This window comes from Sinohyriopsis cumingii, chromosome 12, assembly GCF_028554795.1.
Source record: "Sinohyriopsis cumingii isolate HCF-2022 chromosome 12, ASM2855479v2, whole genome shotgun sequence".
Taxonomy (NCBI): Eukaryota; Metazoa; Mollusca; class Bivalvia; order Unionida; family Unionidae; genus Sinohyriopsis; species Sinohyriopsis cumingii.
The window spans coordinates 79,078,074-79,104,337 of NC_142972.1; the positions used below are offsets into that span (position 1 = coordinate 79,078,074).

General features: G+C 40.8%; 1 protein-coding gene across 1 annotated transcript; it reads left to right on the forward strand.

The window, feature by feature from the left end:
- Positions 1–2,019: 2,019 nt before the first annotated feature.
- On the forward strand, positions 2,020–26,038 carry LOC149786799 (tudor domain-containing protein 7A-like). The gene is made up of 7 exons (XM_089978260.1): positions 2,020–2,312; positions 2,708–2,771; positions 3,921–4,024; positions 22,842–22,985; positions 23,903–24,001; positions 24,620–24,732; positions 25,827–26,038. The coding sequence occupies exons 2-7, from the start codon at positions 2,714–2,716 to the stop codon at positions 25,945–25,947; spliced, it is 639 nt and encodes a 212-aa protein (XP_089834386.1). The 5' UTR covers positions 2,020–2,312; positions 2,708–2,713; the 3' UTR covers positions 25,948–26,038.
- The last annotated feature ends 226 nt before the right edge of the window (positions 26,039–26,264 follow it).

Genomic DNA, 26,264 nt, shown 5'->3' on the forward strand with positions numbered 1-26,264 from the left:
TATTCTAGAAACTGAAAAAAAATTGGGAATCAGTGGTCGAATTTATTTTCCAAACTTTATTTGAACGGTCATTCCTATGTTATACGTTTCCAGGAATCATAATCGTAAGCAGAAGTTATTGTTTTAAAAATAAATAGTTGCAGAAAAGTCATTGGGTCCTTACGATCACTTTTCTTTGACATTTTACAATAAATCTATAAAAGGTTATTCTTGCACTCCTTACAGGAACTGTCTTCGCAATTATTACTTTCTCGCAACAGTCGAATGGCGATAGAAGAAGCTATTATAGAAACTAAAGATCTCGCAATATGTCAAGCCCTTTATCAGTGGAAATGGAGATTGTTATCCTGGCTACTTCTAATCAGGCGTGTCCAAGACACGCACGTACACGCGTATAAACAGACATGTCCATAAACATTTATACATACACATACATATACATAGGTATATACATATATTTACTACCAATAACAAAAAACACCCCAACAAAGTAGTAGTAATACTAGCTGTAGGAATTAACAACATGTCATCACAATGCTGGCTATATGGTGCTGATTAAAGTGTAGACAGAAATAAAAGAAATGTTGGAAGATAAAGGCTTCCAAACAATAAAAACATTAAACACATTGGGTATTAAATGAAATGCTGGTAATGGTAATTACACGACAATTTTGTACAATGTGTAGAAAACAAAGGATAAAAGTAAAACAAAATCTCAACCACGTATGGCAAAAACTTGTTATAATTGATAAAAATATTACATTTAACTACATAATAAATCCCCAATAATAATAATAATAATAAGTATTGCAGAGGAGCTAAAGTTATACACACTAATTTATATACTTTAATAACACACACACACACACACACACGCACCTTGGTGTGTGTGAGTGTTTGCGTGTGTGCTAGAAAGAAACTTATCACTTTCTAATTTATGAAATTTGCAGCTTTATGTTGCTATCTATTATACTGATTCACTTGTTTTCCTTTTGATCTCTGCAATGCGCAGTTTAAAAATTAAAAAAAAAGTAATGTGTCCACTTCTTCTCTTTTTAATTTATATAATTTGCTGTTTCATGTTGCAATCTATCATACTGACCCACTTGCTTTCTTTTAGATCTCTGCAATGTGCAGTTTAAAAATTTAAAAAAGTAATGTGTTCACTTCTTCTTTTGTAAATTTATGATATCTTACATAAACCTGATGCTAAAGTGAAATAAAGATATTAGAAAGCGACAAGTTACCGTGGGCTATAACGGAGTTTCCTTAATTTATTTCCATTCAGGAGTATAGAATAGAAAATATTTAGAGCTTATCTTAGATATAATTATCAAATATCAGTCAGGAAATTGAACAAAGAGCATAAGCTAATTAAAGGATTATATATACTCATTCCTTTGGTAAGAATTCAGCTCCAGGAGTAGTGTCGTGCCACGACAATCGCAATTTGATCAAGTTAGCTTACCTAACATACTCAAAAAATGCCAAGTAAAAATGTCAACGTCCCTGTGCCTTGACACCTTCTTTGATTGGTTACTGCAAATTTAGCTTATATTGTGACATTGTTTGTATGTATAAATAGGTTCTTTCGCTAAATAAGTATCACTGACACCTGATTATTTGATTTGGATTGTATCATTCATACAGGTAAGGAATCTAGTTATATATAGTTTATATTAATTTTGGGGAATTTCTTTACTTTGGGATTCTAAAACTTGTTCTCGGTATGATTTTATCAAATCTACATAAAGTGTATTTGCTAGGTTAGCGTGTTTTAGTTTTGATTAGGTATTTATCAAATATTTTGGGGCATATTGATGATAAAACTAGCACCTTGTAGGCTTTGGTGTCAACATTTTCAACTTTTATCAACGTATATACATAGTTTTCTGTTGTTTACATTCGGACGACCACCACTACTGAATGGTGACAGTGCACTGATCTAAAATACTGACCGAGGCCTGATATCTGCCGCCTTTACGTAATATGTGTCAATGTGGTTTTCCACAGGAGACAGTACGCGTATTCCCGTAGAAATAACCTGTCACAATGTACTTTTGTTTTCTCCATCAAATGTATTCATTGCTGGGAAGTGGTGTCCGCTTTTCTTGTTATCTTACATAGCTACTATTTTCTTCAAATACTATCATGGATTTGAAGCTGCTGCTGTGAAAGACGTCGTGCAGACATTAGAAATCCTATTGATACAAATAGGAAGTGTTGATACTGAAGCCTGCAATTTACTAGACCACAATTATGTTATTTATCGGGAAAACACACGGGCAAATTATTTGTCAGAGAGAGGGGCAGTAAGCATAAAACGATTGTCTATCGTGAAAACCTTTAGTTATTTTTGTTGTTGTTGTTGTTGTTGTAGGGTTTAACGCCATTTTTCAGCACACGATAGGCTATACATGGCGGCCAGTATTAATGGTGGAGGAAGAACCCGGGAAACTCAGGAAAGAACCACCGACCCACGAGAAGCTACTGGCAAGCTTTCTCATATATCCACATTAGCCGAATCCGAGACTCGAACCCACGCAGACCTTTAGTTATTAATTTCAAGTATGCATGTATGTATGTATGTATGTATGTATGTAGAGAATTTGTTCTTTCGATTCGGTGATGTACAACGTATTCATTATACTGATGATATGGTACTGATTTGCTATATTTAAGATATAAAATTATGACATCGTTACAGATAATCATGGAAGAGAAGGAATACATCAATAAAGAAGAGGAGGAAATGGATACACCTGACCCAGGTTCGTATAAATGTGACTTTAAGCATGCTGCTATTGCATGTACATATACTTGATCTAAATTCCAGATCGCTGGTAACATAATTTGTCTGCTTTATAGCAGTGACCAATGTGGGAAGGCATGGTTGCTATTTACTGATTCTGTCGTTATAAAGAAATGACTTCTTTGCAGAGAGGTTAGAGGTGGACTAATTTGGGAAGAATCACTATACTAGAAAATATACTAGATATTGTTGTATTAATGAAATGTGTTAGTATCACTGATTTTCTATCGCTATGAATGATCCATTTACAGAATGTTGAAAATTCAGATGGACAGCTTTCATTTAGAAAACAATACAACATACTTGTAACTTCCTTAAAGGGGAACGTGCTTGGGTAAAACAGTTTGACTTTTAAAGAAATATATCGAATGCAAATAGGTAGGGATGCTATTTAAAAACTTTATTGGTGTCAGGAAATATGCCTCGTCCACAGAGGCAGTGATTTGGAAAGTTTCACTATAAAAATAAAGGCTCACAGTTTTGACATAAATTAATTTTTTAGTACCCTTGAAGAATATTTATTATCTGTAACAATTTAACCGGTATACAGAGGAGGCCAGGTTGCACAGAGGCCGGCTTAGGCAAGTTGCGCTATAATACAGATGATACGATATTTTGACGCATTAATTCATTGTACTAGATTTGTTTTCCATTACATAATATATACACTTGTAATATGTGATTGAACTGCATTGTAATATATAGAATATTCAGAGCCAAAGAATATATTTTAAACAATAGTATGTGCGCTAAAAGTAACTAGTGAACTTATACAAAGGATGTTGATCACAAACATTGCGATGTAGAGAGATAGAACGTGCTGGCAATAACCAGCTGTAATGGATACTTGTTTATCTCTAGCGTTTTATCTTACTGAAGTAAACATGATGATTGTCTAATAATTTATGCTTTCTCTCACGAGTGCAAGCATAATGATCGCTATATCAAACCATTTGTCAGCATAGGGGCGACCTTGAATGTCTGTCGATAACTTTTAATAACAAGCAAAGAGAAAAGTGAATACATAGAAACGTAAAGTACTTCAAAATTAAATGCTATGCAGTAATGGTCATCAATATTTGTAGCTTTATACATTTTCTTTCTTCAGAACCCTTGACTCTGCCAAAGGATGCTTTTTGGGACGTTTGTCTCACCAGCATTTACGGAAGTACAAATTTTGTCTTCATAAGATTTGTTGGAGAAGCCTACAGTGTAAGTTTACATCACAAAGAGGCACTTGAGGCATTTTGTCTCTGTCTATTTCTCTTTCTATATTATTTTTCTATTTCCTTATTTCATTTGTTTTTATCGATATTCAATCGTTTCAGTCATCTGAACATTCAATCAGTTCATATCATTAAAAGTTATGGCTTTCTTATTTATAATTATAGATATTTAACATGATCTAAATTCAAGGATTCGATAAGGCGTCACAGTTTTCACAGAAATTGTTTGTTGTTTCTTTAAATCCGTCGCTTGTAGCAACCGCAAAATCCATAAAATTTACACCCCATGAACCATTTTAATTTGAATAAGCAGTAATTCTTATCATGACATACATCACAGATCCAGAATTTGAAGGGGTTTTTGCCTTCAAAATATTATCATGAACTGAATGTTGACATGTAGGACAATTGAATTAAAGTCTAGTGTTGCAGCAATTCGAAACTTAGTAATACTTTTTCGATGTGGTGACGATCTGCAGTTGGTGTATGTTTGCTTTTGTACACTGCTATCCTTGGAAGGGAGTGAAAAGTCAAATATATGGTAGCATTTTTATTTTGTTAATCGAAATTTGTAGCGACATTATTAGAAAGACGGCACACAAGATATGTAACGATTTGGGGCTATAATCCATTGGTAATATTATGTTCTGCGTCCATGTAGGGGCGCCGAACATAACACAAATCGGATTTAGCTCAGTGAGCCATGTGTGTTACTCCTATGTTGGCCATCTTCAAGAAGTAGATCAACATTGGTCGATCAATCTGAAAGTAACTAAGGTTAAATATACTCAAATTTAAGGTGGAACAATATTTTTTTAAAATATATTAGCTTGAATAAACTTCACACAAAAATAAATAATAAGATACGCATTATATATCTGACCTGAGTAGTTAAGTGGGGCACCCTAGCGACAATGGGAATTAGCATTACAAACACCCCTGGGACAATCTGGCGACAAGGGAAAATTAACATGGAGAAAAATCGTGGGACAATCTGGCGACAAGGGAAATTAACATGGGAATAAATCGTGGGTCACTCTAGCGACAAGGGGAATTTAACATGGAACTATAGTGTGGGTCTGTCTAGCGACAAGGGGAAATTAACATGGGAATAGAGTTTGGGTTTGTCTAGGGACAAGGGGAATTGAATATGGGATTTTTTTAAATTTAAATTTAAATTTAAATTTAAAAAAAAGGGTAGGCAATGGAAAGGCTATCTCTTTTCGAGAAATATGGCTGGCCCTGAAAAGGGCCTTTGGGTTTTCTTCTTCTTCTGCTTCTAATTTCTTCTTTTTCTCCACCAAGTTCTTATTTTATCTCCAACACTCTTTCTCTTCTTCTCTTTCTTTTTCTCCTGCTCTTCTTTCTTCTTCTTCTCTTCCTCCTCTTCTTTCTTCCTCTTCTCATTTTCTTCTTCTTTTTCAATCTTTTCTTTCCATTTGCTTATTCTTATTCTTTCCTCTTCATCCTCCTTCTCCTCCTTTATCTCTTTCATGACACCACTAATCTTGTCCTTTACCTTTTTTAAGTTATTAATTTCCATCTTTACACGATGGGGACTATAGGAATAATGGTCTTCAACCAGTCTTATTAACATCTGCTCCATCATTCCTAAGTTGTCTAAAACGTCTTGTAATGTTTGTATTTTGTCCATTTGGTTAGAAGCCATCTTCTTTTTTTATTCTTTGCAGAATGGTTTGAACGACGAATACTGTGGGTTCTTATACTTAAAGCGCGTACGTGAAGGAAAACATCCCCCTAAAACGTAAAATTGATCTTACCTAGATCATGACAAAACAACGCGCGGACGTGAAGGAAAACATCCCCCTACTTTTTCATTTCATATAATAAAACCCAAACTATACTTTCTCATTTCATATAATAAAAACCCAAACTATACTCTCCACATACGCTAAGAAACAATAAACAAATCCATAATCTACTATCCACACAATCTTACGTGAGCGCTTACAAAACCCAAACTATACTCTCCACATACGCTAAGAAACAATAAACAAATCCATAATCTACTATCCACACAATCTTACGTGAGCGCTTACAAAACCCAAACTATACTCTCCACATACGCTAAGAAACAATAAACAAATCCATAATCTGCTATCCACACAATCTTACGTGAGCGCTTACAAAACCCAAACTATACTCTCCACATACGCTAAGAAACAATAAACAAATCCATAATCTACTATCCACACAATCTTACGTGAGCGCTTACAGAACCCTAACTATACTCTTCACCTACGCTAAGAAACAATAAAGAAACCCATAATCTACTATTCCCACAAACATACCTTAGCTCTTACAAGCACCAACACACAAACACATACCCTCACACTATCTTAAAAAAGAGTTAGTGTTTATAATCACACTACTCTACCTACACACATTGGCAAATCGATCGTTATTTCTTTTCTAGAGTATTGGGTAGCCCTGAAAAGGGCTGTTTTTTTTGGAACTTCATGGACACCTGGTTAATGGTGGCACCTTCCAGGCCTGGCGCCACATACACATCTTGTCCCCCAGTTACTTTTTACCTTTTTGGGGGAGAGAGCAGAGGCAGGATATGTCGCTTCAGAATCCCAATTTTCGCTCTCTGGGATTCTGAAATTTCTTCTTCTTCTCTCCTTTTCCTCCTCCTCCTCTTCTTTGTATCTTCTCTCCTCCTCTTTGTATCTTCTTTCCTCTTCTTCTTTATATCTTCTCTCCTCCTCTTCTTTGTTTCTTCTTTCCTCCTCCTCTCTTATCCTTCCCTCCTCCACAATGGCTTCCGCGGCCAGTTCATTTAATATGCGCCTGGCATATTCCAGATGCACATGAAGTTCCAACAGTTTTTCCAGTCTCGTGTTCATTTTTGGTGTTGATCAATCAACAAGGGTAGCTGGACTGCCGAACGAGTTTCAATTTATAGTGAAAGCGCGGACGTGAAGGAAAACATCCCCTAAAAACATAAAATTGATCTTACCTACATCATGACCAAAAAACAACAACGCGCGGACCTAAAAGAAACACTCACTCACTTTTATGCTATCCATCACTATTTTAAAATTTTTTATAAATCACTTCAATAGACTATCCACATACGCAAAGCAATCCAATCTAACCCCAAATTTACACCTCAAACACCAAAAAAAGACATCATTTTAATCTACTATCCATACCAACTTACTTAACCACTTACAAACACAAACACACAAACACATACCCTCACATTTTTTAAAAAAGAGTTAGTGTTTATTTTCACACTACTCTACCTACACACATTGGCAAATCGATTGTTATTTCTTTTCTAGAGTATTGGGTAGCCCTGAAAAGGGCTGTTCTTTTTGTTTGCTATGGCATTCTTTTTAGTTTCTAAGAATGCGATGTCCTCTGAGGATAGACTTTCTGGCGATAGGTCTGCTTCTTCTGAAAGAGAAGAAGAACTCTTTGGTGTCGATACGACAATCGACAAAGCCTCTGTCAGCTTCAGGTTGCTGCTGCTCTTGTTGTTGCTGCTGTCTCTGAAGTCTGTACTTCTCTGTCCATTCTTCTTTTTCCCTGTTCATTTCTTCTCTGAAGAGCTCTTCTATCAGGTCTTCAGTGATTTTTAACATTCTCACATTCTCTATTTCTTCTGGCTTCGGTATCAGACTGTGTCTGACCCTATGCAAATTCACGTAGGCTTCGTTGAGTTTAGCTAGTTTGGAGCACATCTTCTTAGGAGGATGAGTCGACAATGGATGGTTAGACTGGAAACAACCCGGTTCTTAAAGTCAAAGCGCGGACGTGAAGGAAAACATCCCCCACACGGTTTTTGAGTCGCAACGTTTAGTGAGTGTCATGAGAGGGATAGTAAGAAATGAAAGAGCATCAATCCAACATTCTTATAGCTAAACAAAAGACAAAGGCATTTTTTTCAAAACACAACATTTTTTATTCAAAAATCACTTAACACTAAACAACAACTCTAACATTTTTAACAATAATCCAACAATATAACATCAAACAATTTTTTCAAAACACAACATTTTTTATTCAAAAATCACTTAACACTAAACAACAACTCTAACATTTTTTAACAATAATCCAACACTAAAAGTTTCTCCACTAGGTAAAGAGGGATAACAGTCTTCCATGGTTTCTAGTAATCTAGGATGACTTCTCTCAAACTGTTGATTTCTATGGTATTATCGAATTCTGCATACAGGATGACGTTCACCGTTTCATCAGGGTCTCGGTCTTTAAACTGAATTTCCACACGAATCTGGCCGGATTTTATAGGGTGGAAATGTCCCTCGTCGCTGCCTTGGTCTGGAGTGAAATCGAAAGCCCACAAAGCGTAGCCTCCTGCATAATCCTCGTACGTAATACCGTGACTGGTATTGGTTCCTAACTGTCCGGTGGCTTCGTACAGGGACAAGTACGATCTCAAGTAATTCTTCTTGGTAAAGTCAGGTTCGAAAGGTCGGGTACACAAGGTCTTGCCATCGCGACTGACTTCGATTTTGGACACGCCAAAGTGTTGAAAGTAGAAAGGATTTTTTTCGGCAGCTCCGTTGAAGGCTGTATTCTCGACGATACCAACGATCAAACGTTTGCGTAACTGTCCTTGGAACAGATGATCTTCGATCATGGATCGCTGTCCCTTGGGAATGGTGAAGGTTTTCACTTCCACGCGTCGTATGGGATACTTGGCAGTCGTTCTGCTCAACGTCTGACTGATGTCGTTTCCCACTTTAGGTAACACTTCCACACGGCGTACGTAGAGTCTGGCTTCTAGGATTTTGGTTTTGTAACCGTCACTATCAGCCATCAAATGGAAAGCGGCACTGCTACGATTCAGTCTCAGGCGGACATCCACCCCGTTCAGCAAATACTTTTCTTGCAACCACATGTCCAAATGCAATCGATCCATCAGTTCTAAACTTGTGTCGGCTCCCGTGATTCTCTTTCTTCGTTCTAGAAATCCATCATTGTTGTCTTTCTTTTCATCAGTTTCCAATATTTCAAACTTGGTAGGTTCGTCAGCTTCCCATACCACACAGGCATTGAGATGAGTGTTCTTGGCATCTATTCCGTACGTCAAGAGATTTTCCAGGTAGGCACGATAAAGGTAAGTATCCATGCTGCTACTGACCAGTTTGTTATTCAAGTACAAGTCCACTCCACTGAACAAGGAATGCATGAAATTGTTGACGGGAGCTACTGCTTCATCGTCTATAACACCTCCAGTCTTATCTAGAATTTTGACTTTCAGGTACAAGTAACTGCTATTCAGATCGATGTAATCTTCGGGCTGTCCTTTGATTTCAAACTCGATGGGAGCGGAATCGGTCAGTGAGGAGACGGCGTGAAATTCCACCCATTGGGATTCTTGCATCGTCATCATCGTGGGGGGCATGGCAAACAGATCCAGTTCCGTCTTGGAACAAGCGCAAGATTCTCGGTGCATCATTTTTTTTTGTCTCTTTTCTCAATAATCGAAAACGTCTAAGTCTCGAACGGTTCTTCTTTTCTTGGCCTTTCTCGCTTGAAGTCTGGTGAAAGGGTGTTTTCTTCGTCGTCTCTTTCTGCCTTGTCCTTGCTGAATGCCTGACTCGGTAGCGTGCAGGGCATTTATAGGTGTTTCTCGGTGACCCAAAATGTCTTTGCCCGTTTGCAGCAAGACATTTTTGCCTGCCCTCATGAAGGCTTCTTTAGGGTTTTGTTTGTCGATGATGACATTTTGGAGAAATTCTTTGCCTTGCGTCAGTGCCGCATCTTTCAAGGCGTGCAATCCGCGTGTCACCATCGGTTTCAACACCGGGGCCACCGAACGAAAGGCCGATTTTAACATATCTCCTAAACCGGGTCCTCGCTGTTGAGCAACCCCTCGGTACACTGGATATATGACTTACGAATCGTGAGAAAACCGTTTTCGAAAATGGAGTTTCACCGTGACTTTTCCTTTGGTGAATGGAATATTTTGTCCCAAATCTCCTTTTATAGTAATGTTGACCGTGTCCAAATACGACTTACTGACAGGCAAATAGTGAGGATGTACAAATTCGCGGTGGACGTGGTAAGTGTTTCCACCTTCCTCGTCAGTGTTCGTGGCAGAATCCACTTTGAAAGGAATGACACGCAGTAACGGTACGGAGGTGTGTCCCACCACGTTATACTCCACCACATCGGAATACACAAACATCAAATTCAGTCCTTGGTTCAGTTCTACCGGGGCACGAAATAACTTGCTAAAAGACTCGTTGTCGTAAACGATGGGTAATTCGCTTTTCTTCATCATGCTCATTCTCAGGTTCATGTCTCCGCCCAACATGTCATACAATTCAGGACAAAATAAAATGGACAGGATTTTACTCCGTTCAAATTTCATCAAGAAGCGACGAGCTGTTTTGTGGTACTCCATGGTGACACTTTTGTTAACATGCTCCAAAGCTTTCAGAAACACGGCATTAAACCTGGAGGCTATGGTGCTGACCAAATGTTGACCACTAAAATAATAGCCTGGGGAAATGAACAAGTGATAGGTGGTGTACTTTTGTGTACGGGTTTTCTTGTCATATTTGACATTGCTATCCATCCACTGTTGCAATTGTTCGTCATGAACTTCCACATCAAAAAAATTTTGATTGGGAAGGACATTGAGGACTTGGGTCGGGTGAATCATTTCTACTAAAGCCACTTCCCAATGGGCTTCGTGATCTAAGGGGATGGCTTGAGGTAATTTGGCCGTGTAACAGCACAACGTGTTCTTGGGAAACACCTCCATGGAACTGTCACTGGGTAAGGTTAAGTAAAATTGGTTTTGGTGACTCATAATTCCAGAGTTCTGTGGCTGTCCGAGGGGTTAGTGGACGGCAGAGGCGTGTCTCCGCCCAAAATGGGGTTCTGGTTGTGGTTGGAGTGGTGACTGGCACTGGCACTGGACACAAGGTTCCCGTGGTTCCCGTTCGAGGTGAATTTCAGGGAGGGATTAGGAAGCAGGCAACCGATGCAACTGCTCAATAAAATGGTCCACAATTGTTTGTCTCCTTGTTGCAAACTCAAATTGGCGATGGCTGCCCCGATGACACAATACACCACGAAGATTTGGCAGAAAAAGACGATTTGCGTTTTAGGCACACGTTCTCCACACCACACCCACAAGGGTTGTTTTTGTAAATCTCGCACAGAAGAACTGGGTGAAGGAGGAGTGGTCGACGTAGCTGCGTCTGTGTGAAAAGGCATGATGGTCACTTCTTTTTATAGTCGATGACTTGCGAAGCGTCGATCCAAGAATCAAAACTGGGCGGATATCCTTTCCAACGTACTTTGACTTCTTTGACACGTCGTTTGCCCACTTTACGGGTTCTGCGTTCGAGAATGCTTTCGATGTCGTACACGTCGTCTTCTTTTTTGGTGACACGTTGTAACTCGGGCAAATAAAACGTTCCTTTGAGCACTTCTCCGTTCATGTCTTCCAATTTATAGACGGCAGGATGACGGCCATGCACTCGTCCAGTGACGCGAAACAATTCGGTCGTCCAGTTAGGTAAGTAACCTTTGTCAAAAGTACGTTTGGTTTTGCCAATGCGCACCCAATCTCCTACGGCCAACTCTCCACTTTTCTTGGGGACAGCCCTCGTCGGGGACGTACCAAACAGGCGCTCAAACAACAGCACTTCGTTGTCGGGAGTCACGTCTTGCGGGGCACGTCCGATGCTTCGATGGTAAGATTGGTTGTACGCTTGCACCAGGTGCGGTAAGATGTCGATGTACTTCAGAGTGTGGTGATGCGTAAAATATTTCCACATGCGTTCTTTCAAAGTGCGTTGAAAACGTTCCACGATGCTGGCTTTGGTTTCGGGATTCTCGGTGGTAAAAAAATGAATGTCACGTTTCTTTAATTCTTTTTGGAAAGCTTGGTTCAGAAATTCGGTGCCTTTGTCCGTTTGCCATGGAAGAGGGTGACGACCGCTTTGTTTCAACACTCGTTGCAGGGCTCGCACTAACTCGCTGCTCGATTTGGAAGTCAAGGGCACGACCCAGGCAAATTTGGAAAAGACGTCGATGACACAAAACAAATATTTGTAGCCACGATTGTAGCTGGCCAAATGAGAGACATCGGCTAAATCGGCTTGCCATTGATGATCGATGCCTTCCACTCGGGTGCGACTTCTGGCAAACTTGCGTCGAATGGGTTTGTGCAAAGTGTAGGTAGCTTGTTCTTGTAACCATCGTTGCACTTGAGGTAAACGGAGACTTTTCAGTCGAGTTTTGGCAGCACGATACAATTTTTGAACTCCTGCGTAACCTGCAGGATGCGAGGGATCGTAGTAAATGCTGGCTAAGACTTTTTCCATTTTTTGTGTTTGTGTGTTAATAAGGTACCCACTCTTGGAAGAGGCTACTCTTTTTCTCTTGGGGTATTTTCTTGGATTGCAATGCTTTGCGTGTGCGACCGGCAATAGGTGTTGAAGAGGAGGAGGAGGATGTCTGAGCGGGGGATATCGGTTCTTGTTTCACTTCTGTCTTCACTTCTGTCTTCACTTTCTTTTTCTCTTGTGATGAAGAAGGGGTGGCCATCATCTTTTTAATCCATCCAATTCTGGAGGTAGGTGGTGTTGTTAACTTGCGTACTTTTTCGGGTGGAGTTTGAAACCCTTCTTCTTCTTCTCCTTCTTTTCCTTTTTCTGTCTTGGTCACTGGTACTGGCGGTACTGGTACTGGTACTGGTGATGGTGCTGGACTTTTCATCAAGGTCTTAAAATCTTTCAGAGTGGGTAGAGCTGTTTCGTCTAAAGCTTTCTGGTGAAAGAGTTGCAATCGTTGCAAGAGTTGACCGTACTTTTGCGATTTTTCTGTTTCGGACAAATCTTGGCGATCCATCAAGGACTGCAATTCGTGTTGTAACTGGGACATCTCGCTCAAATGGGGATTGGGAGGTAAATGCGGGGTACGTTGTTCTTGCCACCGATGGTATTCCATCCATCGTTTGTAAGGCACTAAAGCTAGTTTTCGTCCTTCCATGGGGTTGTCAGGGGTTAATTCTGAGATCTTGGGACTTCCGAATGCCTTTTTATCTTGCTCCCACCAGTCCTCCCAACATGGTTCCCAAGACTCCTTTCAGTATGGGGCCTAACAAGAGAGCCAAATGCCTCCACGTTGGACCAACATCTTCTTTTTTTGACGAATGGGAATTTTCTTTTGAACCATTTGGCGAAGAACGTGACGATGTTTGCCTAAGCATTGTTTCTGGTGTTTGGACAAAGGGATCGTACCTTTCAACACGTTCAAACAACATTCGCACACGGTATCGATGACCTCTTTGGAGGCCGTTTGAATGAGTTTTTTTCGTAGGGGTGGAGAAGCTTTGGACAGGACAGATAACATGTCCCCATGTTTGGCTAAACGTGGTGGCAGTCCTTTCCTTTTCTTTCCTTGGGGTTTTCTGGAGGGTGACATCTTTGCTTGTGGGTTCCGGGACAGTCACCAAACAGACACTAACGTCGATGACTTAACGCACACCCTTTTATCTTTTTTTTGGGACTATCGCTTTGTCATAAAGGTGACAATGTTTTTCCCAAAATCGCCAAGGAATCCTCCCCTTTGTTGACGCCTCTTTTTCTTGGAACGACTGTGTCTTTTCTTAGGGTAATGTCGATGCTTGGCTAAGCGCTTTGTCGGATGACGCGTCTGCTTTTGTCTCTTTCTTTTGTGGCTTCTTGGAGGTGACATCTTTTACAAGTTCACTGATACCCCTACTTGGTCACAGGCCTTTTTTATACTGGAACGCGTCGCCACTGATTGTCTTTACGTCGTATCAGTTTGAGGACAGGCATGACACGTCGTGCAGGGGTACGTAACGGACTAAATCGAGCCAGTTCTTGCTTGGACAAATCCAGTAAACTTTGTAACATGCCCAATCTTTCTTGGACTTTGATTTTGGGAGAAGGTACTTTGTGAGCAGCAGCCACTGCCACTAAATTGGAGGGTCCTGCCACTGGGGAAGCTCTTTTGGGGGTCATCAACGGAGAAGTTCTTGGTGTGATCAACGTCTCCAAGTACTCTTCAGTTCCTGGTGTCATCAACGGAGAAGTGGACAAACGTGAGGATGCCGGAGACACAGTCACTGCCGTGGCAGGTCGTGGTTTACGAGTGTAAGGTTGCGTCCTAACCGAAGTGCCTCTCTTGCGACTAGTTTTCTTCTGTGGACTTTTCTTTTTCTGGGGGCTTTTTTTCTGTTTCTTTTTCTGGGGGCTTCTTTTCTTTTTCCGGGGTGGTGTCTGGTCAGAGGAGGGTCCTGCCACTGGAGAAGTTCTCCTTGGGGACCTGGTCTTTTTCTTCTTGGGGCTTCGTTGGACTTTTGTCTTGGGGATAACTTTGGGGGCATTAGGATCCCATCTTAAGAGTGAGCGAATGATGACCCCTCCTAGAGTACCGCTCCCTCCAGGTTTCAAAATGATTTGTTTTTTGGTTTGAGTGTCGATGCGGGGATCGGCCAGTTGGGTCAAAGCGACTTTGTTTCGATCGAAAAAGCGTTTGGTTTGGTGAGGAATCTGAATGATTCCTTGGAGTAATTGACGTGCCGTCACCGTGAACCATCGTAAGACTTCTTTGAGACTAGCTTCTAAGACACGAGCTCGTGTTTGTGGATTTTTTTCTCGACTGATGCCATACAAGGCACGAATCAATTTGACGGGAAGATGCGACTGAAGGGACGTCATGTTCACACTGTGTGAGACAGACGAAAAAGGGTCTGAGGTTTTTATAGATTTTTTTTATGGGGAGTGAAATGAAGTGGAGGACGGTGACGTGTATAGGACAGGCCCTCCGTCTTGGCACCAGTGGTGAAACAAGTGGGTACGAAATCGCAAATCCTCGGGAGTCGTAGGTTTCAAATCGACGAGTAAATAGGCGTGTGGCGTTTGAGTGGCATCGTCGTACGCCTGAGTCAGCCAAGGCGTTCCTAACTGTTTGGCTAAGACTTGCACTTGCGATTTATCTCGAGGGCTTTTAAACAAGACCACGTAATGCGCATTGAGACTGATGGTGCGATGGGCTTTACTTTGTTGAAACAAATTTTGGGTGATGTAAACGACACTGGCATTACGGTGATGCCCTTTGCGCGTGAACCACAATTTAATTTCTTCTTCGTCTTCCCCTAACATGTCGTCGAAAATGACCAAATGGGTTTGACGGGAGTCAGAGACGATGCCGTCGTCTTCTTTAGGAATGCCTTCCACAAACACGATGGAATCGCCTTGACTTTCTCGCAAGAGGTTGTACGCCGATTGCCACTCTTTGTAACACCACACGATCCGTTGAGGGGGCCGATCGATCAAATGATGTTTATGTTCGATCAAACGTTTGACGAATTCGGTTTTGCCTGAACCGCTAGGTCCAGCAATGAGCATGTTAAAGGGATGGCGAAGATACAAAGCCTCCCAACTGGCACGATCTAAGTGTTCGTCGATGACTTTGACAGTAGAGGAAGAGGGAGCAGAGACAGCAGAGGTAGCCATGGCGTGAGGAATGTCACTTCTGACACGAAAAACAAACAAGACAAGAGTTTATATACTTTTTCAGAACACGTTTATTGAATGTTTTTTTTCAAACATGAATACGAAAGACAAAAATACATAAAAGCCAAAGGCTTAAGTACAAGAATAAAAGGCACATGATAACCATGAACGTGGAATAAAAACAAGTGTCTGTACAACAACCACATGTTTTGGGTAAAGTTCTAACCAGTTCTATAGTAGGGGTAAGGTCACACAAGCAAGTGTCCTCCCGAAAGGGTCTTTCAGGCCTGTCCACGACAGTCCTGTCCTGGGTGACGGGTTCTTCTGGCACCGTCACTAACACAGGTTGAAAAGTAACTTTTTTCCTTGAATAACTCTCGTGCATACTGGGCCACCTCTTGTGTCCAAGCCTCAAAACCCTGGTATCGGTGATGTCCAACATTTGACTCCTAACCAGTCTGGTTTCTTCTTCGTCAACGACATGGTAAGTTACTTCAATGAACAATGAACTATCGATCTTGCCTAGGGTTCCTTTTCATATACAGACCAATACCGACGTGACCGTACGGCAACATAAAGTGATTGGGAAGTCTCACTCGCTTCTGGTACACGATTTGATAGACTTTTTCCAAGGGTCGACTGACGATGTGGTGAGTGGGTAAACGTACAATCTTGTTCGGTTGATAGGTGGTCACTTTAAAGTTTCCATCCTCTCCCGATTGCAAGGCTTCTTTCAATACCCCAAAGTTGACCACTCGACTGGTACGATGATTCAGAGTCAGTCCTTTCACTTTGCACGTCGTGTGCACTTCTCCTTGTTTGTCCCGGTATTCGTAGCCGTAATTTTTGGGGCCACCACTGACGAAACTTAGAATCTTGTCGTCGGGATGCTCGTCTGTCCAGGCTCCTAAACGGTCTCCTTCGATGTCAGGGTGATGTTGAATCGGGTGATGGATGTAAATGCAACTGTCGGTGTCAAAGTACAGGACGCGTTCCCCTAACAGTTCTAAAGCTTCGTACAATTTTAAGCGAGCATGGGCTGTCACGTAAGCCGCAATGATGACATTTCCAAAAGGGTCGTCTTGTACAAAGTCCAGATCTTCTTCGTAATTGACCAAGATCAAATCCTCTCGAACGACGTCCACGTGTTTCATGTATTTGGTTTTGTCGTGAATCATCTGGAAGTAGCGGGAAGGTTCTGTCAAATATTCCGTCTTGGGTAAACACGGTCGTTGTGCCATTTTACCCCACAAGCAATTTAACATCACTTTGGCAAACGATCGCCTGCCTTCGTTTTTCTCGATGTGGTCTAAAGAGATGCCTTCTTGTGCATAGTATTTCTCTTTGAATTGTATTTGGTCTTCGGGAGTGTGACACCAGGAAGGATAGCCGCTGGCTTCTTGCTTCAGTTTCAAAAAGGCATCCACGTAGTCGGCGAAAATGCCTTTCTGAGTAGGGTCACCCTTGTGGTACTGTTGTGTCTTGGGAAAGTGGCAAATTTCGTACACTTCTAACAGTTCGTATCCCATGTCCAGAGCTTTGAACAATTCTACGCTGACCCAGGTTCCCGTCAAGGCCCGTTCTTCCTGGCTGTGATGACAAGGCTGATCTTGGTTGCACTTTTCGGCACAAGTACGGCACAAGGGAAACATCAGTTTGCCTTGACAATGGTGAGGTAAGACGGGATGGTAGAGGTTCGTGGGAGGCAAAACTTTGCACTTGATCAAGCCTTCGTATTGTCGAATGTTTTTCAGGTCGATGTGTTCCGTCAGCAATTGCGGGTGCCCTACAGGAAAGCGACAATATTTGCACACGTAGGGATACAACGAACACACGTCCAAGTATTTGATTTCTTCTCCTTTCTCTTCGTCGGCTTGGTACAGCAAACAGGTGGCATTGGTCCTTCCTCCGTACAAACTATCCCTCGGGTGCAGCGGGTCCATGAACTGGTAACTTTCCACGAGGCGTTTAAACTCGGGATCGGTTTTCATACGGTGATCGTACTCGTGTTCCCACATTTCCACCACTTGGTATCCTCCCTGTTCTAACTTTAGGCGTCGCTGACAAGTGTCCTGGTACAGGTCTTCCATGGTCCGTTGTAAAAACTGATTTTTAGTGTCACGGTCAGGGTAGCAGACGGGACATCCGTGAAATAAGCAACCGTTAAACTCGTACACGATCTTGGGGTTTTCTAAGCCCCAGCCATCGACCGAATACGTTCCGATGGTCTTTTCGCCTCCTCCGTTGCGGACATGCTGAATCCATTTATCTTCTTTGTCGCACAAGTAATGTAACCAACGTAGGGCTTTCACCGAGTATTGACGCTTGACATAGTGGGTCGTTTGAGGACTGATGACAGCCACGGTGTTTTCAGGCATGAATCGTTGGCGGTACACTAAGGAACACGCTTTGGCAATGGTGCAAGCTTCTTTCAAAGTATCGACCTCTCCGTGTTCCATGAACAGTTCTCGAAATTTTCCACAGCAACGCCGTAAAATGTCCACGTCGGAACGACAATACTTTAGCATTTCTTCCTGAAAGTCGAAAGGGTCCGAGGCGTGAGCTTGGTACCAAGCGTAGAAAGCTTCTCGTTGTTCGGTACGCATGTTGTCGGGGTCGTAATAGTGAGCCTCAGGTAAATGGGGTAGAACGGCATGTTGATTGGCTTCCGTATTGAAAAAGTGAGGAAAGTACCCTTTAGCCATTTCTGTCATTCCAAACGTTTTAGGCATTCGACTCAAAGGCATGGCCAAGTAACTCATCGAATCTTTAAACTGCACTTGTCCCACTTGCATGAAAATGATTTTGGCTCCGTTCAAAGCCACTTTAGGACGCTCGGTGCCTTGTTCCGTATAGTATCTCAAAAGAAAATGTCCATCGTATCCGGAGAAATTGTGAGCCATCACCGTGGCATGACGATGACAATCTCCGTAACGTTCGATGTCCTCTTGGCTCCACGTCTTGTCGATGGGGTCTAAAACCCATTGGGCAAAATCGGCTAACGTGTTCGGTCCCCGAAAGAATTTTTCACGCCCTCCAGGAATCTTGCTGCACTGAGGGCAATGACTGAAGATAGGTTCTTGAATGCACTTCTCGCACGCTCGATGAGCCACGCAGAAATTAGGAATGTGAATGCCGGTCTCTTGCATGCATTCGAAATCGAAAAAGATGAAATTGCCTTTCTTCTTGTGACCGTCGTCTTTCTCTGGTGGGGGTTGGTATTTTTGCACATAGCATTGGTGTTCCAAGTCCACGATGTGGTGACAAATGTGACATTTTTTCTTTCCTCGACATACGTGTGCCTTGGCATTATTGGTAAGTATGCCTTGTCCACAGGTAGGGGACAATCTCAGGAGTTGACAAGCACATTTCTTCTGTGAACCTTGTGTTTTCAAATGTTGTTGGTAACAGGTAGGGCTGACAAACGTGCACAGACAAGTCGAACAAGGCACTGGTTCTTCGCTCAGACAGGGTGGAGAGGCCAAACATCCTGAGCATTTCATTCCACAATGCTTGTGTTGCTCTCGATTGTTATAACCATAGTCACATTTCTCACAATAATAAGCATATCCCAGGAATCCAGTGATACTGGTAATGGTATCGAAATGGTCATCGTGATGATAAACATGAATGTATTTTCCGTCCTTAAAATGTTGGCCTCGAAACAACAGAGGCCCGCGCATTTCTTGAGGGTGCACTTTCAAGGTGTAGCGTGGAGCTAGGGCATCTTGCAATTTTTGCATCTCAGGAATGCCACAGGGTGTGTCTTTGGACAGGCCAGCTTGTTGCAACAGGAGTTCTGCTTCGTTTCGTTGTTTGGCTCGATCGGATCGTTGAATAGTTTTCCAGGTTCTTTTCCATTCTACCGTGTCGTTCTTGTTGGCATAGGTTCGTCCCACCACGATGGCACGGGCTAAACACATCTGGTCTTGAGGGTTGTTAATTCGGACGAGACTTGTTTTGGTGTTGCGAAGGTTGTCCACCAATAACATCTTTTTGCGTCCTGTCCCTTGAGGAAGAGAGACGTGGGCCATTTTCAGCGTGGCTTTACCATCGGTGATGTCAAACTGGTCATTAGATTGTTGTACGTGTTGAATCTTGTCCATGATTTTGGAAGGGGTTAGTTCTGCGGGTCTGCTAAACTCGATCCAAACAGGGGATTTCAAACCGTCGTGATCTATGGATAGTGTCAAGCGATCGTCTTCTTTGGGTTGACATTGTCGCTTGAGTGCGGTGAGCAAAGAATCCCACATCTCGGTGATAAACCCTTCTGCTTTCTCCAAGGGTACGTCGGCCTTGAAATCTTTAAACTTCACCGTGTAGGTGTAAGCCGTGGTTCTAAATTTTCTAGAGGAGCGCTTTTCCGTCTCTCGAATGGAATAGTACTTTTCAGGGTTGACTAAGGGTGGTGAACTTGGTTTAGAGGGTTCGGATTCTGGTTCACTCATGTCCTCTTCAAAATCACTGGCATGAATTTGTGCCAAGATTTCAGCCCTGGTACGAGGCGATAGATCACGTTTCTGCCTCTTACTTTCTTCTTCTTCTTTCTTCTCGAATGAATAGGATCGTTTCATCTTGAGTGCAAAACGTCAAATGACTCAAGTTCAAACACCATAGACTAATTTATAGTCATGGCAAACCAGCGTATATAAAAAGGGTGTGTCTTGTCCTTTCACTATTCATTTCACTCTCAAACCGAGGAGAACGATGGAAGAGACTACCCAGATGGAACGTTTCGTCAGAGCTTTGCGAGGGGTCATTAGAAAATTCTCTTCAGACCAGCCGACGGACTACTCTCCTTCCTTTCGAGATAAGAGTCAGGATACTTGCTATATCTGTCAGAAGAAAGGGCATTGGTCTTCAGAGTGTCCAGACCGTCAAAAAAGAAAAAAACAGGGGCTAAAAAAGACAAAATTCAAGATACCTGTTATTATTGTAAAGAAAAAGGACATTGGTCTCCAGATTGCCCAAAAAAAGAAACAAGAGGAGTCAGAAGAAAAGAAGGATTCTTCAGAAGAAGAGAGGGATTCTTCGAAAGAAGAGAGGGATTCTTCAGAGGAAGAAGAGGAAGAAAGAAGACAATTCTATTTAAAAGAAGCAAAGAAACAGAAGAAGAAAAGAAGAAGGGAAGAAAATGAGGAAAAAACGGTGAAGAAATTCAAAAAACAGAGAGACTAAACAAGGAGAAAGAAGAAGTCAATGAACTTTTAATTAAAGTGTTCTGTGGTGAATTGTGAATTGGATTGTAAAAAATGGATAAAAGAATACATGAATGATATAAGGTAAGTGTCTTTGAGTTTTGATTTTAAAATAAGAAGCTACACTCACGCACTCATACACAGACACGTACTATAAGGGTAAAATGGGTGGGGTTTATTTTTGAGTTATTGGCAAATTGAAATTGTATTTCTTTTCGAGAAATGTGGGTGGCCCTGAAAAGGGCCTTTTTATTTTGGTGTAGGGGTGAGTTTAACCAATCAACTTTAACTGCCTTAAGCCTTTGCCACGGCCAAGGCCTACTTCTGATGATTGGGTTGAAATCACTAAGGGTGGTACGACAGGCTTAGTCACAGGGTTGGCGTGTTTAGCTCGGGAAGGTCGTATTCTCTTCGGTCGTGATAAAGAAGTCTGATACATTTGTTTCAGACTTCTTAACTCCGCTAAAATGTCCAACAGTACCGTAGCCGTTTGATTTTCACCCTCTTGTTTCTTTGCTGCTACTTCTTCTTGCTGTTGTTGCTGTTGTTTTTTTCTTACCTCTTCTTGTTGCTGTTGCTGTTGCTGTAGGAGAAAAGCTTGTTCCGCTTCCTTTTGTCGTTGCATAAATTTCTCCAATTCTTCTTTCTGTCTCTGTCTAAAATTCTCCACTTGCGGTAATGAAGAAGGTAACGAAGGTTCCGGAACAAATTCTTGCGAGGTAAGAAAATCCACAAAATCCCAATGTACCTCTTCTGAAAGTAAGTCCGGGTTCCCATGGGCAGTCTCCCCTGCTGGTGCACCCCAATGGATCGTTTTCTGAGTTTCCGTCATGTTGAATCACTGTCGCATAGATTGACTGCACACAAGCGCTAGTGAATCTATATAGACCAACTGACGTCACAGACTAATCTCTTCGGATTGGATGCGGGCTGACTGAATATTGTAACGCGTGTTTGGATTGGTGAATGAACTCAATCCGTTTCAATCCTGCCTCTACCTATAAATAAGCGCAGTTCAGTGCATTGATTCACTTGTTCTCGTCGCTTCAAGATGTGGACCGATGTGCAATCTTGTACGCTTGTGTCTTCCATGATGTTCCGGACGGACATACCCATGTATGTCCGATCCAAGTGGACCGTTGTCCACAGGACAAACACAGTCTGTGGATACGTAGGATCTACGTAGAAAGACAAGGATGCCTCAAAAGAGTCCTGATTTACGGTCCTACAGTGAAACGCAGCCTAAGGACAAGAAGAAGACCAATGCGGTGCCCTTTATGTTAATGAATACATTAACATAAACCCAAAGGCCCTTTTCAGGGCCAGCCATATTTCTCGAAAAGAGATAGCCTTTCCATTGCCTACCCTTTTTTTTAAATTTAAATTTAAATTTAAATTTAAATTTAAAAAAATCCCATATTCAATTCCCCTTGTCCCTAGACAAACCCAAACTCTATTCCCATGTTAATTTCCCCTTGTCGCTAGACAGACCCACACTATAGTTCCATGTTAAATTCCCCTTGTCGCTAGAGTGACCCACGATTTATTCCCATGTTAATTTCCCTTGTCGCCAGATTGTCCCACGATTTTTCTCCATGTTAATTTTCCCTTGTCGCCAGATTGTCCCAGGGGTGTTTGTAATGCTAATTCCCATTGTCGCTAGGGTGCCTCACTTAACTACTGACCTGACATATATTATGGTTGGATGAGTAGGGGGCTATAGAAATATGCAGTAGAAATCATGGTAATTTGATAGCCCGATCCGTTAAAGTCTTTTCAGAACAAATTTTCAATAGTTGTTTATGTATTGAATGTGGTATCAACAACATTTCTCTCTCGTGCCAGTCTGGATTACGTTTTAAAAGTTACAAATTCTCTATTTGGCTTTTTTCTTCTTCAAATTTGATTCAATTAATAATTTCTCGCAGGGAGTTGAGTATCTAAGGGCACTTTAGAAAGTTTAATGTCAAGGACTCTGAGAAAATATTATCATAATTTGAGTTAATTAGAGGAAAATAAGGCATAGCCAGTCAACCTTTGGAAATGTACGCTCATCTCTAAGTTACAATGTTTATATTCTTAAATATTTCTTCATATTTAGGACCAGCTCGATATCTTTGAAAGTATGCTAGAGGAAGAGTTTAAAAAAGCAAAGATACAGCAGATTACAGAGGGCATGATATGTGTGGCACATATTGATGGACTTTTTCACCGGGTGAAGGTTCTGTCCATAGAGGACAGAAAGGTATGTATACATTTAAGACCGACATGCTATAGCGTGTTACGGGAGGTTGATAAGCGTAGGGTAACAGGGTCAATGTTGTCTCATTGGTTGAAATTTATGTACTCAAATGAGTATTCAACTGTATGAATGCGTCTAAAAACTAAGAGTAGATGGAATGTTTCGTGTGCTGTATGATAATAGTCAAAACATCGACTGTGATCATAAGATAAAAGATGCAAGTCGATCTGCAAGGATTTAATGGGTGCTTTCTGTTCACGTCCTATGATGACAGGTGTGATTTCCATCATCACAATTTTATCCAGCCATTGCCCATCTTTGACTTAGGGAAATATAGAACAATCAATGGTCTATCTTAACAGTGGAATAAAGCCTTATTGTCGTGTCCGGTTTTTATTATGTAGGATTTATTAACTTTAATTATCCCCTTGAATTACAAAGTGCTCAATAATATTACTAGTTTGAGATTGCTGTGATTTCTTTAGGGACATTTTTATTATATGACTGTGATACAGCGGGATTGTTGGCACATTGGCATATTCGAGACTACTGGCACATCAGCGCATACAATATTGGATTTGTTTTGAAGCACCCATAGAATTCATTCGGAATATTCTGTACTTTTGTAATTTAGATGGAACATTTTCTATGTTTGTTTGGGAGTTAATTCGTAATACATAAGTTCGTTTTAAATTTGAATTTTGTTTTCTAGGGAAAGAAATTATTTATCGTATTTTTATTATAATTGTTTCTGTTACTTAGTTTAATCTCATAGTGTCGTAACATCTGGTTTACCTGGAACATTGCTCACGACTTGTATGCTGTATTATATTTTTGAGGTGTGGACACATTTTTAAGCTAATTTTTCTCCATCTTTATAAGGGAACAAGTACAAGACCTTTTATATTTGAATTTGACAGATAATCTGCTTCTTCGTGGATCACGGTGAAGTTGATAGTGTCAACCCAGAGTATCTAAGGCTGTTAGATAAAGCGATCAACAGGACACTTCCGTACCAGGTTATAACCATATATAGGGGTCCGTCACTATAATGCTGGTTAGATACAAAATGATCTTTAGTATGATGTTTATTAAATTTAATATATTAAACTATTTCTCTTGTGCATTTTATTCCTTTGTTTGTATTAGCTGTTTCAGGAATTCAGAGACAAGACCTGAATTATATGAAGAATGCTTATGTCTATGTTTACAATGTAATTTTAGTGCCTGCATTAGAAATTTACCGATAATATTACTCAAATCAAGTTTTAACCCGTGATTATACAACAATGGTGTGATCTTGCACAATATTATGATTTTGAAGTGCCCTGTTTTCACGTGGAGCTGTTTTATCAATTTCCTTCATAATGGCGTGAAAATCTGGCTAGTAAGCAGCTACCCTATGCAGACATTGCATGGTGTTCCCGAATTCCAACTTTGTGATAGGGAAATGGCTCGCACCCTATACACCAACATAATTGTAAACATATAAAAGATAAAGTGGGAAGGGTCAGTGGAAAATTACAATTACGTGTAACTAGTAACAGACTAAATAGCAGTGGTTACACTGTATCTTGTGCATAATTATAAACAAATAACAGAGTTGAAACTATATCTGTAGAATTTTCATCTTCCAGGCAATTAATGTATCAATTCATGGCCTTGAACATGTAGCGCAGAACCCAACAGCCCTTGCCGTACTGAGGACTATGGCGCTTGGAAAGTCCCGTGTTGCGTACCCAATAATTAGGTACGTGTCAGATTAACCTATTAAGTTGAATGCTTGAGTATTCTTATATTTGTTCGATTTGCCTTTATTTTCATGTTTGAATTATTGGTATTAGTTCCAAGTACGTATTATGTTTCATGTTCAAGTGATTTGGTATGCGTCTGATTTGCCACTTAATTACAATGATAGAGTGATTTGGTATTAGATCGATCTACTTATTACACACTTTTAACTTTGAAGTAATTTGGTATTAGTATGGTTTACCTAATTTTAATGTTTCAGTGATTTGGTGTACGTCAGACTTAATAGCTTAATGCTGTCATGGATTAGTATTAGGCAGATTTACCTATTACTTTATTAGTCCTATTTAATGCTGTAACTGTAGAGCTTGGAGCTAAATAAAGCATGTGTAGACGAGGGACACACATACAAGAATCTAAACATGGTGTATCCTAATAGTTGGATGTTTGAATAGGGTTTTCATACTTGTACCAAATTTTATGTCGTGTCACGAGAAATCCTTATATGTCCCACCACATGAATTTTGTATATTATCCTTTAAAGGAATTCCTGAACCAAATATGGCAGGAAGTTACATATATAAAAAAGTGTGGCTTAGTGGCTCTGATTTTTAATTTCTTCCAGCAAATGCTGATCGTGTTAGTCAATTTATTTGACTTGGATCTTAGCCTTTATGTATAATTATAACGATATGGACATTCATAGTTTTCATATGGCACTAAAGTCTAATTATTTTATGTGACTTGAACAAGTAGTACCTAAAATATGGTGGACACTTTTGGTATCTGTACCAGATGAGCACCAGTGTGAATAATGCCAACCACCCCCCCCCCACAAAACCTTTGATCAAAGATGGACAGCCAAATAACTTTGCACATGCTTATTGAAATGTTTAAATCTTTACTACTTTAGCACAACGCATGTGTATTACAACGAAATCAAGTTAGAACCAACCTCTATACCGTTTAAAGGTAACAGTCAGATTATGGTCTGTTGAAGAATTTCATTTCTCAATATTTCAGCAACAAGCCATTTTTGTTTGAGTTCTGTTTATCCTTTCTCTTATTTATGTTTTTAATTTCTCTTTATTCTAGTGATGATTCTGTATCAATAGTGTTATACGACACAACCGGGGATGTTGATATCAACATAAATGAAGAAATGATGCAGCAAATATGGAACAATTTGAGAAAGTCTCGAAGCTGTAGCGCCTGACGCAAGAGACTACATTTCGGACGAAATATTTGGCACATAACTATGCATGGACGTGAAATGAATGTGAAAAATAAAACGTCAAACACACTTGCTTAATGTTGTATTGTTGCTTCTCATCCGGTATAACATCACAATCGCAGCTCAAAGAGGATCAAAGAGGAAGTAGGAGTTTGTGATGTCCCTCCCCCCACTAACAACTAGGTAACTGTTGATACATATGTTGTATTCACACATAAATGCTTGTAATACAGACTATGAAATCCCGAGGTTCACCAGCCAGCTTTGACTTGATGTCAACTTGGGATTTCAGTACCAAA

Coding starts and splice junctions, on each gene's coding strand:
- LOC149786799 (XM_089978260.1), top strand. CDS start 2,714: ATGGAAGAGAAGGAATACATCAATAAAGAAGAGGAGGAAATGGATACA. Junction 2,772..3,920: donor AATGGATACACCTGACCCAG/GTTCGTATAAAT, acceptor TTCTTTCTTCAG/AACCCTTGACTCTGCCAAAG. Junction 24,733..25,826: donor GTTGCGTACCCAATAATTAG/GTACGTGTCAGA, acceptor TCTTTATTCTAG/TGATGATTCTGTATCAATAG.